The following is a 15,465-nucleotide window of genomic DNA, read 5'->3' as shown; positions in this document are numbered from 1 at the left end:
ACAGAGGAGTAAGAGAAAGGGCATGATAGATGGAGAGACCAGAGTGGCATCTGATGCTATTAATAGGATAGATTGATGACATGCAAAAAGCAGTCTGTGTCAGTTAATACTTGCACTATGCATTGTGTATATGTGTAAACTTCATCTTCATTTACCATAATACCCTTAAATAAGCATTTGAGACAAAGACTGCACCTGTATTGTTTCTGCAATCCAAACCACATACCTATTAACTGACACGAAGATTAAACAACGGACAAGTGAATCTGGGGATCCGCATTTAAAGAAACTAAACCGTTTCAGCTCAAATTAAAGGAAATAAAGATATTACACACACATTCACGTGTAAAATAATAAAATTAAACAATAATAAATTAAATGCATCAGTCCTAAAACAATTTCTTGTTGTTTGTTTTACTTTTGATTTTTGAGTGAAAAATCACCTAGAAATGTTCTTGACAGGCTTTCACGAAATAAAAGTACTTAAGTTCAGTCAAACCAAAGCTATGATGTTAATTACATAAATGACCCTTTACATGAGTGACATTACAGCACAGCTGTATTTGGGGTCTCATAAATGCAACTCATAATGCACAGTGTCATGAGATGACATACACGTCCTCATTCTCATTGCTCCACTGTATCAGGTGACACCGCCTGTGGTGTTATTATTATTGCAAGGACACACACAGTTACTCAATGTGACACTCAGTTTCACAAAATTACACGAACACATTTTAGGGTCATCATGCAAAAACAAATCCATATTTCAAATCAAAATTCTAGTCTTTTGCACACTCCAAACACATCTATTACATAACAATAATGACTGAGGACCAAAACATCTCACTAATTAGAGGAACAGCAAGACCAGACAAAGCCTCCTTCTGAAAGGACCTGTTAGGTGTGGTGTGATACAGGCATGGGTGGGGATGCCATTGATAATCAGTTAGAAAGAATCATAATACTTGAACATAAAGACAGTGCTGTTTAACTCATGCCCAAGCAAAAATAAGAAAACACAGGACATTGGGTGGGTGGCCAAACCTGGTGTGTTTGGTACCATCTGTTCATCTTAGATCTTTGCACCTGAGCTGTTCATTTGCACAGAAGAAATTAGAAAAACGAACTCCTAAACTTCCATTATGTGTCACTTCTCTTTTTTGTTATATTTTATTTAAAGCTTTTATGTGTCACTTTTCTTGTTTAAATGATCAAACGCTCAAATAGCCTATCAGAACTAAACTGCTTTATAAATAGTTTTATTAATTCAGTGTGAAATAAATGAGCACGAGCAGAAAGGCACATCAAAATTAAAAGCTTAAAAGTACCATTAGTGTAGAAACTGATGCCAATGCATACTTTAAAAAATTAATTTAATAAATTACTTTCGATTAACCTTTTACGGTTTAATAACCTTCACTCAGGTAAATATAAGTCAGCTCTCTCGCACTACAGCCACAAAGAGTGTAAATGATCTAACTAGTTTTCATCAAATACTTATTCTTTAAAAACAACTAACTATACAAAATATGAGATGTGCAAAGTTAATGAACTGATGTTGTGGTCAATTTTACTGCATGCGACGCTCGACAGAAACCAGTCATTTAATTCAGAAAGTTTTACAAACTCACAATGAGTGAACGCGGTTTGCTGTCTCAGGCTGCTGACAACTCCTCTCAATTATTTCCCAAACTGCACCTTTGGAAGCATTGAAAGTGAAGACGTCGCGGCAATGGTTTGTTTGAAGTGTTTTAACTCCGCCTTCAATTCGCGTAAACTTGAAGTAGAACAATCAGGGTATCTTCCGTCCATTCCAAATCCGTTTCAAATTAAAAAACAGAAAACGAAAAACTCAAGAGGATTCAAGTGAGATAACATGAATTAAATAACCAGAAATGGAAAAATGGCTCGTTTATTCGTTATTCCATCTAGGTTAACAAACGGAAAATGAGTTTTTGACTTGATTTCTCATTTTGTCGTTTTGGGTTTAAAAAACGGCTTATGGCTTCAATATTTCATTCGAACTTGTGGGCGGAGCTGAAACGCTCCTTTCATCTGATTGGTCGGATCGCTCCGCCTTCAACTCGATCTTACATTCTTTCAGAATAAGAGTCTTATAAGAGTAGTGTCTGAAACCACCGCTCACTGTTAATTAACATAATATTTGAGTCAGATGTTGCTGCGCACATAATTCGTGCTGCTGTGACTTGCAAGTCACGCCTTTAAATTATTTCTAGGTTATAGTATTGTATGAATATTGTCCCACTGTAAATACAGTGCAAATAGTTTTGTCTCCTTGGATAAAAGTGAAGAGGAAATAAAAATCAATAATAGACTGAACATTTCCATGATAATATGTCTGTAACATTTACCACTCTCATCTTTTAAGTCAAAAGGCACTAGGTAGGTGTGTGTGACATTAATAATTAATTGGGAAAATTACTATAGTTAAATTTATGAAATAAATTAGTAATATTCGTTTTATTACATACTAAATTGAATGGTTTTTCTTTTAGTCTTCTTTGTTGGCCTTGAGAAAGCCAACATATATTTGAACATTATTATCATTTATTATGAGAGTAATTGACAAGGACTAAAATTTTAATGTTTCACCAAATTTCCTTCTCAAAAAATCCTAGTGACTTTCATTATCTGAGCAATGAAGGTCTTACACTTAATGTCCACTAGAGGGGGAGACAGGATTCCTATTTACGTAAAATGGCAAGTAAATACATTAATTTCATGTGTACTACCATGAATGTGCCATATCTGTGTACAAGAATAAACTTCACACTTCAAGCTGTACTTTAAAACTTCCCATTCTGGCTTTTTCAACCTACCTCCAAATGTATTTTTAATATATTTTTATTCACACTGGTTTATGCATTTAATGTTTGTCCATCTAGAACTTTTATTTTTCATGAGCTGTACATTTTAAGATGTACTCAGTGTTGATAAATCACATGCACTGAATGTAAATGCTAATGTCAGGACTCTCAGTCCTCCTCTTGGATGGCCAGTGTCCTGCAAAGTTTAGCTACCCCAAATAAACACACCTAAGCTAAGCAAGGTCTTCAGGATCAGTAGCAATGTCCAAGCAAGTGTGTTGGAACTGAACTCTGCAGAACATGGTTCTCCCGGTTCAGGACTGGGTTTTAAATCTATAGATGAATTTGTACAGTTGGGTGTCTGCATGCAGAGGTGTACTTCAGTAAGTACAATGTAAACTGTAATCTATAAAGACAAATCTTCAGATAAGCATTAAGGCCACTGCCTTGAGGTCTCCATCCATTGGTCAAAACAGACCTTAAACCCCACCACACTCCTGCTAGCTGTCAACATTAACTGCGGCTGGTGCCAAATAAAAATTATTATGTATCCCTTGTGCATTGTTCAAATTCACTACCCTTTCGTTATGTTCGGGATGAACACATTCACTCAATTAAACTGCTATAAGCATTAGATAAAAAAATTTCCCCTAATTTATTGTTGGTGGATGTTTTTTTTTCACTGACTTCCATTATAATTACATTTTTGATTGCAAAGCCATGAAACATAATCATGCATTCTTGATTGTTTGTGGTTTTCCCTGTTGGGAAGAGGTAAAATTTGTTATTTTTTTTACAGTTGATCACTAGGTGGGACCATCAACCCTTTAGATAGGCCTGTGCAAAAAAAAGCTTAGTTTCTGACTTGTATATAGAGTTATGTGGAGTATAACAGCAAATTATATTGTGTGTATGTGTGTAGGAGAGAGAGAGAGAGAGAGAGAGAGAGAGAGAGACTTTTGCGCACTTACCTTGATGTATTTGAGAAAATCTAAATGTACACCTCAGCTCTCAGAACTACATGGAGTAAACAAAAGTGTATTTATGCACCTGCTGCCTTTTAATGGTGGTGATAAGTATAGACTAAACAAAAACAGTACATGGATTTAAACACTTGCATGCCATCCTTCTGGTCATTTGATGGTGAGAAGAGCAGCAAGCAATACGAGAAAGGGCTTGACTTGAACCAGAGTTTTAGAAATGATTATACAGCTTGACCCCTCCAGCGAGTTGCTGCTTATTTGAAGTTGGTATTGCATTTTGGTCCATAATCAATTATGTTCAAAGTAGTTTTTTTTTATAAGATTTAAAAGTTTTAAACTGGCTTCACCATCAAGAAAAGACAAGTATTTCACACATAGGCCCTCCGTTCTTTTCACCATCAAAAGTCAGCAGGTGCATAAACACACTTCTTCTTTTTTATTGTTTAGTCCATGTAGTTCTGAGAGCATGAGGTGCATATTTGGATTTTTTCAGATACATCAAGGTAAGTAAACAAAGGTCTCTCCCACACTCTCTCTCTCTCTCTCTCAAACACACACACACACACACACACACTATAATTTGCTGTTAAACTCCATATAACTGTATATACAGGCCAGAAACTAAGCCTTTTTTTTGTACAGGCCTAAAGGGTTAATGGTCCCACCTAGTGATCAACTGTAAAAATAACAAATGTTACCTCTTCCCAACAGGGAAAACCACCAACAATCAAGAGTGCATGATTATATGGTGTCATGGCTTTGCAATCAAAAAATGTCGTTATAATGGAAGTCAATGGGACAAAAACAGCCACCAACAATAAATGAGGGAGAAAAAATTAAAATCTAATGCTGCACAAAACTAACAATACATCAAAGCTAATCTACAGTTATTAATCTTTGACATGCCCAAGACTGTCATAAAAGGTAAAAAAAAAATATCCAGTCCACAATTACTTTTTATATTGAAAATATGTCATTTTGTTTTTTCTTCCCAAATCAGTGACATAATTTATGAACTTGGTAATTAAAGAGTTAAAATCTTTGATTTTTTTTTTTTAACATTTGGTAGTTTGATCAGGACTGAGCGTGATTAATAGATTTATGCAAAAAAAAAAAAAAATCTTTATCTGAGACTTAAGTGGGTGTTTTCATCCCAAACATAACAAAAGGGTAGTGAATTTACCCACAGTATACTGTTGAGTTTTTGAAATATTTCAAGCATTTTCCCAAAATAAGTGTCAAAATAAGATTTGTCACCAATCATTCCATTAGCTGCAACACAGAGAAAGTTGTGGCCAAAATAAGACTCAACTTTACCCCCTAGTGGACGAAAACGTCCCCAACAACGCATATGGGGTATTATGTAACAGCAAGTCATTTGTGCAAGTACATTTGACTTGCAGTTTTTCCAAAACTTAATCATTTTTATTTGGTACCAGCTGCAGTAGTTAATGTTGTTTTATATTATACAGCTATCATTGAGCTAAGGTATACCCCCCTACCACCCCATCTATCATTGGAGAACCTGTGTTACACAGATATGGCATATTCATGGTAGTACACATGAAATTAATGTATTTATCTGTCATTTAAACTTACATAAACAGAAATCCTGTCTCCCCCTCTAGTGGACCTTAAGTGTAAGACCTTCATCGCTCAGATAATGAAAGTCACTAGGATTTTTTGAAAAGGAAAAAGTCTGATCTGAGCTGAATTTGGTGAAACAATAAAATTTTAGTTGTTGTCAAGGCCAACAAAGAAGACTAAAAGAGAAACATCATTCAATTTTGTCTGTAATAAAACTAATAATTCTAATTTATTTAATAAATTTAACTATATTAATTTCCACAATTAATTATTAATGTCACACACACCTACCTAGTGCCATTAGACTTAAAAGATGAGAGTGGTAAATGTTACAGACATATTATCATGGAAATGTTCAGTCTATTATTGATTTTTATTTCCACTTCACTTTTATCCCAGGAGACAGAACTATTTGCACTGTATTTACAGTGGGACAATATTCATACAATACTATAACCTAGAAATAATTTAAAGGGGTGACTTGCAAGTCACAACAACGCGAATTATGTGTCTACATCTGGTTTCAGATATTACTCTTGTAAGACTCTTATTCTGAAAGACTGAGGAGCCCGAGTAGAAGGCGGAGCGATCCGACCAATCAGATGAAAGAAGCGTTTCAGCTCCGCCCACAAGTGCGAATGAAATATTGAAGCCATAAGCCGTTTTTTAAACCCAAAACGACAAAATGAGAAATCAAGTCAAAAACTCATTTTCCGTTTGTTAACCTAGATGGAATAACGAATAAACGAGCCATTTTTCCATTTCTGGTTATTTAATTCATGTTATCTCACTTGAATCCCCTTGAGTTTTTCGTTTTCTGTTTTTTAATTTGAAACGGATTTGGAATGGACGGAAGATACCCTGATTTAGAACACACCTTTCTGAGCTCCAGGACGTTTGAATTAAAAGAATCGATTCGCTCGAACTGGTTCAAAAAGATGAATCGTTTGAACCATCACTTTGAGTGTATGACATTTTGTGTGTTCTGTTCTTTAAATGTTAGCACTGCCGTTTTGTATGTGTGTTGTTTGTTCATAATTTCATGTCACAACTTAAAAGGAAATGGTAATAATGAATCATTTATAAGGAACTGGTTCAAGAGAGCCATTAATTCGCGACATTGAGGGATGTACTAATGTGCTTTTCATTATTTGCACAGTACATCTGAGAACTGGCAACATGAGACAGTCTTAATTAATCACTGATTAAATGCAGTGCCAGTCTGTTGTTAAACCACTGTGGGTTCCTCCGCTGATCCGTTTCAAAAAGCTGTTGACTGTTTGCTGGCGTGCCTGCGTGTGTAAATATGGGAGTGAACTGGAGAAAGCCGAGGAGAAGAAGAGGTATTGAAATAACGAATAATTTTTGTGATATTTTTATTTTATGTTATTTTTTGATAAAGTGAAAAAATCTATTTTCAATTTATTAAGCTTGTATTATAGCTCGCTATGCATGCCATGCTTATGGAAACTATAGGTGGAAACAAAGAAAGAGGCACTGCCCCCTGTTGTCCGACGCATTTATGACTGGTCAATGTGAATGAAACACATTTTATATTTGATATCCAGTAAACATTTATAATCTTTCGTTTTATAGGGTATACACACATTTTAAAGTGTGTCATTAAAAATGTATAATTGTTATTATTTTTGTTATTATTATTTATTATTATTATTTATTAATTTTTTTTTTTACAAATGTTTATTACTTTTAGTTGAAAACTACACGGAAACTCTCAATTGTGGAATTTATTTAGATTTACATTTAGTCATTTAGCAGACGCTTTTATCCAAATGAGGACAATGGAAGCAATCAAAATCAACAAAAGAGCAATGATATACAAGTTCTATAACAAGTGTCAGTTAGGGCTTTTAAATAATATAATAAATATTATTTAAAGAATTATAAAAAAAGAAAACCGATAGAATAGAAACGAATAGAGCAAGCTTTTTTTTTTTTTTTTTTTTTTTTTGCTTTTGTTAATTGTATAATAAATGAAAAGAAAACAGAATACAAAAAGATTAGAAAGCTAGTAAGATTATTATTTTTTAAGAATATAATTAGAATAGTGAGTGCTAAAGTTAGAGGGTAAAATAAAGATGTAAGAGATGTGTTTTAAGCCAACTCTTGAAGATGGCTAAGGACTTGATAGAGTTGGGCAGGTCATTCCACCAGGAGGGAACATTTAATGTCAAAATGTTGAAGAAAAACACCAGTATGGAGGGATATGTTAATGATGGGAGTGAGTGCAGGTACAACTGCAGGAGTGGTACCAGGGTGGTACAGACTGTCCTGGAATACAAGGGCCATACTGTGTCTAAATAAGATGTAAGAGTGGAGCAGAAAGTATCAGTAGCACTATTAGCATCAAGATACTAACAGTTTAGGGGAAGCAGGTGAAGATGAAACCATAGCAGATAGCCGGGATCGAGGGTGAGTTTATATTTATACTCTTTTAAAGGAATTAATTTTATTCAAAAAATTAGCACTGGTGCAAATAGAACATATCTGTAAGAAAAGTGACTTTGAATGAATGACTCCGCTGTGGTGGTCCTCGGCTCCGCCCAGGTGGGTTTCTGTCTCGTCTGCTTGGCTGTGGAGGTCTTCTGCTCCACCCTGGTGGGCTTCTGTCTCATCTGCTTGGCTGTGGTGGTCCTCTGCTCTGCCCTGGTGGGCTTCGGTCCCATCTGCTCAACTGTGGTGGTCCTCTGCTCCGCCCTGGTGGGCTTCTGTCCCATCTGCTTGGCTGTGGTGGTCCACCTGCGCCGCCCCCAGTGGGCTCCAGTTCCGCCTGCACCGCCCCGGTGGGCTCCAGTTCCACCTGCTCCACCCTGGTGGGCTCCAGTTCCACCTGCTTCACCCTGGATTCCTGCTCTGTCGGCACTCCCTCGGTCCACGGTCAATCCACTTCCACGTGGACTTGGCCCTCCAACCCTCCCCTGTTCCGCCTCCGCTCCACCGCCCTCTTAGATTGTTTAAAGCATCTGGAAGCCGCTCCTAGGGTGGGGGGCTATGTCACGATCATTAGCTGATCGTGAGTGCCTATGAACTCCAATAGAGGGCACTCCTCTCAGGACTCTGGCATCTTATATTTCCATTGCCAACTCCATTTCCCATAATCCCGTTCTTAGGGCTAAACACAAACAGGTGTTCCCCATTAGCACTCCCCTATATAAACTGTGTTTGGACTCAATCGGGGCAAAGTCTTGTTTAGTTCTGTCTAGCATTTCTGAGCATTTTCCCTGTGTTTGTTCCTTCCGTGTCTTATCTTGGATTGTTTATACAGACTCTGATTCTCTGCTGCCTGCCCCGACCTCTGCTTGTTACTGTTACTGATTCTGGATATCCCTGACATACCTGATGCCATTCCTGATTACTGCCTGTCCGACCATTCTATTAATAAAGTTCTGCATATGGACCCGAACGAATCTTTAAGATTCCTAAATGCATATACTTTCAGAAGGCCAAAAAAGTGCTTTTGCATTCATACACACAGCATCTCCCTGACATGGCTTCTTCAACACTGAGGTTACTGAAACCAAACCTTCTTTCTTAGCTTGAACATTTGGGCAGCATTACGCAAATATATCAAGCCGGTAGTCCTCAAAGTTCTGCAGTTAGATGAGTTTACCAGTCTGGTAAAGGTTTCTAACATTCCATGTTTTTATTTGAGTAATCGATTTCACCGAAAGAGACCATACATCTGCAGTTGGACTTTCTTGTCACAATTAAATATAACTGAGGTTTGCTTGATGTTTGGCCCCACAGCCAACCCTCTTCCTTTTATCTGGGCTTGGGACCGGCACTGTGAGGGTTATCATTAATATATATTTATTATTATAAGAAAAAATATGTTATTTATATATAAATATGTTTACACCCCTACGCCTGTAATAAATTCTAAGTAAAAAGATGTTATAATAAATGTTTTAAATTGAAAAAGTATACAACCATGTACAATATATTCAATATACTTTATTTTTGTTAAAACAACATTTTAGGATCCCTAACATATTTAACCATTTTACACATAACGCCTATGTGAAGGCATGTTAAAATAAATATTTTAAATAGAAAAAGTATAAAATTACTTTAAAAATATACATGCATCTCTAAATACATGATTTTTCTAGTAATAAGGCCTCAGCCGAGGCATGGAAAGGCCACTCATGTCATCTTGCCAGAAACAACACTGACAGTATGAACATACTGTACTCCTCATCGATAACGTGAATGCTGTTTAGATGCTTTCCGGTAAATTGGCAGGGCATTGGGAAAACCCAACACAAACCAGTCATGGTAAATCATCTGCTCCAGGGCAATCCTGTGCTCTGGATAACACTGCAGACAAGCCCATAAAAATTGGATGCACTCTGTGCAAAAAATAGATGAGAGATATTTGATTATTATCTTAACTTTACACATACTATCTTTAGCTTTATACATGCTACATAATCTTTAATACTTTGCTGAAAATCTTACCTTGTGACACTGCAAATACAGACTGGTTGCTGCCCAAGCAGTACAAGTCTCTATCTTTTGGAAAACGCCCATGCAGCATTGTAAACAGGAGCACCCCTAATGAATACACTGTTGCGGGCTTTGCGTGATATCTGCCTCTGTCATGATATTCTGGAGGGATGTATGGTTTTGTACCTGGGGGAAAGAAATTGTGTTAGATGTTTATAACACAAGCATGTTGACTACATACAGAATGCATATGAGTGAGCAAATCAGTCTGATAGCAAAGCGATGCGTAATGCTTACCATAGCAGGTGCTGTAGCCTGAATCCTTCACGAGGTTCCCACACCCAAAGTCAATCAATTTGATCTCCAAAGTTGTCGGGTTCACAAGCACATTTTCCAGCTTGATGTCACGATGGAAAACGCCTCGATTGCAGCAAAAGTTAGCGGCATAAATGACTTGCCACATGATGTACTGTGCTATCTGCTCTTTGAGGCGACCTCCGCTGCATTTCAAAAGTTTTGCCATATCCATGCTTGGCACGGGGCGCTCCATGACTATTAAGTAGTAGTCTGGGTCGTCCTGCCAGTCCAGCATTTCAATTATATGTGGACAGCTGGGTTTCCTATCGATGATGACTGCCAACGCAATCTCTACAGGAAGAGGTTTGGGGTGAAAAGCCTGAAAAAATGATCATTACATTGAAGTCATTTGCCACATTGTTCATCAAGGGAAGTTTGCCTATTGAAATGTGATTAACATCAATATGAGACAGTGTTATGAGATGATAAACAATGAATGAGAAGAAGAAGCATACTCACAGTGGTGATATATTTAGTGTGTTTCGTCTTTTTGACATATTTCACAGCCACCTGATTACCAAAGCAAGGAATAAACAATTAACATGCGTACAGAGATGATTTCATTCCAGACATTAATTCTGAAGAGAAGTACATCAACAAGCAGTAAATTAAATCCTAATAAAGTGTTTGGTCAGTCTTAAAAAGTTAAGTTATCTAAATAGTGAATATGAGATTAATTCAAAAGGAAGTAAAAAGACTAAATACCTTAAGACCATCCTTAACACGAGTCCCTTTTTCGCACTGACCCGAATCCTCCTTCACCCAGCCTGCCACCAAATTTGTACCGCCAACAAATATGATCTGTTGACAGAAAAATTGACAGAAAATTGAATTCTTATTCATTTTATAATAAAAATTCATTTGACACACTGGAGGATCATTTTAATGAACTGCAACAAAGCTAAATGGTGATAGAATGTATTACAAAATCTTACTGTACATATTACAGCTGTTTTGGGTTATGGCAGTAAAGTTACCTTTGTCCAGCTCTCCTGTTGCAACGGAGTCTACTGGAGTACACACAGCACTAGCAATGCCCATGTCTACTTGAGGATGTCTTGCAGAGGCAATGCCCCCATCTTCTTTGGGAAGCACTGCAAGGGCAATGCCCCCATCTATTTTGGAATGCTGTACAGAGGCAACGTCCCTCTCTGCTTTGGGTCTCACAGCAGAGTTAACGTCCTGATGTACTATGAGACTCTCTGCAGAGGCAATGTCCTCATCTGCAACTGCACAGGCAATGGCACTGTGTGCTATGGAGGTCACTGCAGAGACAAAGCTGTCATCATCTGACAGATGCACTGGAGAGTCAGTGCCTTTACCTGCTGATGAACACACTGAAATGTCGAGGACCGCCGGTTGAAGGACATCTTCAGTGTACTCAGCAGTGGGGGTCAGTTCCTTGAGGCCTAAAATGCAAATAAAGAATAAAATATTATGATTATTAAATTGCAAATCCATGTTTAAATGTTTTTCATTTAGAGGTAATTTTTTTCTTTTCTTTTTGCAATTTGAAAAAGCAAACTTTTCTAGATGATGTAAATTGATATTTTAGATCTTAAAAAAATATTGAGTGGTTTGGCAATGACCCCTAAGAAAGTTATCTAACATCAAACTCAGATAAAAAATGCGTAACATAATTTCAATCCAGTTGTTCATTTTAGTTTCCGTTATTTTAAAGTCACACATTAAACATTAAAACCAATAACGGAAGTAACTGTTTAAGAAAAATTCAATTTTACTTTGACTATGCCTCCGGTATGTTCCTGTTCCCAATACAGAAGTCTGGTACAGCTTCTCAGCCTTAGCCACACTGTACTTTTTTCTTCTTAAGTGCCACCTCCAAAACCTCTTCCTTTCTCTCTTATTCTTTTCTTTCCCTGCCTCACTACCACCACCCACATCAGCCACACAAGCCCCAACAGGGGTCTCATTATCCTGATCAGGATGGGGTTGGGGTGTCCTTTTTAACAAAGTCCTTAAACGATTCAGTGCTTTGATTAATAGGCCCATTTTTACACAGGTTACCGATAATACTGCTCTACTTTTACAGGACTTTGATATCCGACTACTTCAAACCTTCAATTGAGCAGGAGAGAATCGCGCCTTTTATATATGCTGGCGAAAATTCTAAAAGTGACGTCATTATGTCGCATGCAGAAGTACGAAACATTATTCAAAACATAACAAAATCAATGGCTAAAGTGTCAGAGAATCAAATGACGTCATGAAAGTGTCGGGAATTTACCCTACTTATAAAAAGCTACGTTCATTACAGTAGCGAACATCATAAACGTGATAAACATCAGCCGGACACAACCTCAATATATATAGCTATATATATATAAACAAATTACAAAGATTTAAACTTTGTATATACTAGCCTACATTATTCGCCTTATACAGTTATTCATTGTTTATATAATTAAGTTATAGTTTTTATTCGTAAAGTAGCTAACTGCAAATATTGCAACAATGATTTCTTAAGCAGCATTCATTTTGAAGTAGGTAATGGATATAAACGGTGGTTAAATTAATTATTAATTTAGTATACAACATTTTCATGGAAACGGCAATAAACAGATTTGTGCGATCTTGGAGGGTCTGAAATAGATGTTGCCTCAATCAGGACATTAAAATATACACATCATAATTTATTCAGAGAAATAGCTGACTATATAGCCTACACAGTACGGGTTTTTAAAGACATGAAGCTTATTTCCTAGCTTTTCATTTAATAGAGCAATATTAACAGAGGCTATTGCATTATTCATTGTAATATATTCGAATCCTTTCTGATACTTAACGTTCATGTGTAATAATTAGGCTACTGAATAATTATGTTCATAAAGAAATAAGGTAGACTACATTTTTGGGTTTGATCATTGTACCAGTGATGCCCGGGTCAATATACCAAAACCCGCACCCGACCGACGTTTTGAACTAACCCGCCTGCAACTCAGACTGCTAAAAAAGGAAAAGAAAATATTGCAGGCTACCAGACCTGCTTCCTGACCCGCATTTTTTTTAATTAAATGCTCATCATAACGTCATTTGGCCATAGACGTAGGAACTAGGCAAAAAAAAAAAAAAAAATCCAAATAATCCGCCAATAAACTCATAATTTGTTCTAAAATAGTCTAGTCTGGCTGTCTATTTTGATGTTTCTGTTCAGCAGACAATGAGGTTCGGGTTTGTTCCGATCAGAGCTCATGAGCGCCGGAGAGTGCATCACTCATTCCGTGGGTCTCGCTCAACCCAGAATGGCCTGCTGGTTCGAAAAGATGCAAGGAGACATTTAATTGTTTAGTAATAAACTGGTGTTTTCTGTGTCTCTGCAAAGATGAATTTGACAATGCGGACTCTTCAAGCCAGACAGAAATGCACATTTCATATGGATTACATAATCAGAGAGTTATTTTGGTTTTAATATTTTCTTTTACAAGTAGACATTTCAAGCTTTCTGTAATATATAGCCTATATTCTTAATCTGTGAGGCACAAGCTGAGTTTCTGCGCCCTCCAGTTCACATGCAATGCAAGTGATCCTGCCGGCGCCTCATTACATTGTCTGCTAAATATTTGCTTCTTATTTATAAAATACGGGCAATTGATTGATAAAACATTGATCAAAATTAAGATACAATTTATACAAAACGAAAATCTTTTAAAAAGAGTTTTCTATAAATCAAAACTTAATGAAGTCGTCAAAATCATGTTTTACCAAAAACAGCGTCTTCACCTTGTCTCTTTCCGCCTCCATCTCTACCTGCAGACTGAGCTCGTGCATCATCTTCGCGCCAGTTATTCAGCCAATAAAGTGTAGGCCTTTCAAAATTGTGTCTAGTACTACATTAATTACTATATTAATTACAAAGGTTTAATTGGCATCTTCATTTCAAAATACCCGACCATCCGCGACCAGAATAGGCTATCATTACAAATATTTTACCGCAGGCAACCGCGGGGGACCGCAGGCACCCGCTCATTTTGGATCAACCCGCGCATCACTGTTAGGTACCTGTGTCACCGATCATGCGCAGAATGCTGGGCAGGGGCGTCGCTAGGCCCTTTTTAGGGGGGCTTCAGCCCCCCTAAACTTATGCCCAGCCCCCCTAAAATTATTTGATTAATTAATGAGTGATCGCTTCAGTCCCCTTTAAAAATCTCATTTGAGACGGTGGCAAGCCGCATCAAGTTCCGGCTCCTCCCCTTATCTGAGTCTGCATGGATTCAGCGCGTTTTTCAATCCACAGGGGCGCCGAGCAGAGCGAACATCAGAGAGTACAAGGTGTGTGTGTGTGTGTGCGTGTGCGCGTGTGTGTGTGCGTGTGGTGTGTGTGTTCTCGCATCCAATACCAGTACGTCTTCGCTGCGTTCACTTTCAGCCTTTATCACAGTGTGACAGATTTTTTTTTTCTTCCAACAAAAATGAAGCGATTAACACCCATGAAAACATACTTTAGAAAACGATCATGATTTATTTTAATTTACTTTTTGAAATTGAAAACATATTATTGTGTATTTCGGCATTACATTATGCAGCCATGCAAAATAAATTATTAATAACACACATCATTGTCTGAAAGTACTAAATGGCACAGAGAGAGAAACATCATGTGGAGTTATTTTGTTTTCTATTATTAAACATAATTTTGTATTAAGTAATAATTAATCATTAGTGTATCATGATACATATATTAGAGTAAGAGTAGGCTAAAGGGATCTGTGATTTATTTTTTTTTTTTAAGTAATTGATTTATAGAAGTGGCAAATTGATAATGATGTTATTTTTAATAAATATATAAAAATATAGAACAGATTAAACATATTGCCAATAGACAATTACATTAATACATGTTTTGTCTATATTCTTAATGAATATTAGCTGGTTAGTTAAATGATTTGAAATGAAATAAATGTTCAGGGGCTGACTTGATGTATAACCAACCGTATTGTTGATTATAAAGGCTAAAAAGCTAAAAATTAATAATAATAATAATAATAAAAATAAAATATAATAATTTATATTTCATTGTAGATGGATATACAACATTTTTTTTTGTCGTGCGGGAGTAGGTCTGCAAATGAGCAACAGTCAGGTGAGAATAGAACAGACAGCCTCACATACACCAATACCACTGTGTTCCCAAGATTCATTGCAGTCATTGAACCCTTATGTTGTTTTAATTTTCTGCCAATTTCCACGTACATTTCATAAGAAAAAGCAGTGGTATA

At 36.8% G+C, this 15,465-nt stretch overlaps 1 protein-coding gene across 1 annotated transcript; it reads right to left on the bottom strand.

The window, feature by feature from the left end:
- Positions 1–9,526: 9,526 nt before the first annotated feature.
- Positions 9,527–13,990, bottom strand: LOC113069739 (serine/threonine-protein kinase pim-3-like). The gene is made up of 8 exons (XM_026242853.1): positions 13,952–13,990; positions 11,971–12,166; positions 11,206–11,637; positions 10,934–10,995; positions 10,688–10,738; positions 10,169–10,547; positions 9,884–10,057; positions 9,527–9,774 (listed from the first exon to the last, which is right to left on the bottom strand). The coding sequence occupies exons 1-8, from the start codon at positions 13,988–13,990 to the stop codon at positions 9,620–9,622; spliced, it is 1,488 nt and encodes a 495-aa protein (XP_026098638.1). The 3' UTR covers positions 9,527–9,619.
- Between the last annotated feature and the right edge of the window lie 1,475 nt (positions 13,991–15,465).

Source organism: Carassius auratus, unplaced genomic scaffold (genome assembly GCF_003368295.1).
Source record: "Carassius auratus strain Wakin unplaced genomic scaffold, ASM336829v1 scaf_tig00002488, whole genome shotgun sequence".
Lineage (NCBI taxonomy): Eukaryota > Metazoa > Chordata > Actinopteri > Cypriniformes > Cyprinidae > Carassius > Carassius auratus.
The sequence above is the reverse complement of the archived record's forward strand: the minus strand, read 5'-3'. Positions and strand labels throughout refer to the sequence as shown.

Bases quoted from the DNA above. Each gene is read 5' to 3' on its own strand.
- LOC113069739 (XM_026242853.1), bottom strand. From the start codon at position 13,990: ATGGAGGCGGAAAGAGACAAGGTGAAGACGCTGTTTTTG. The intron at 12,167-13,951 runs GTAAAACATGAT...CATCCTGATCAG, and splicing joins AGGTGAAGACGCTGTTTTTG to GATAATGAGACCCCTGTTGG. The intron at 10,548-10,687 runs GTGAGTATGCTT...TCATTTTTTCAG, and splicing joins ACACTAAATATATCACCACT to GCTTTTCACCCCAAACCTCT.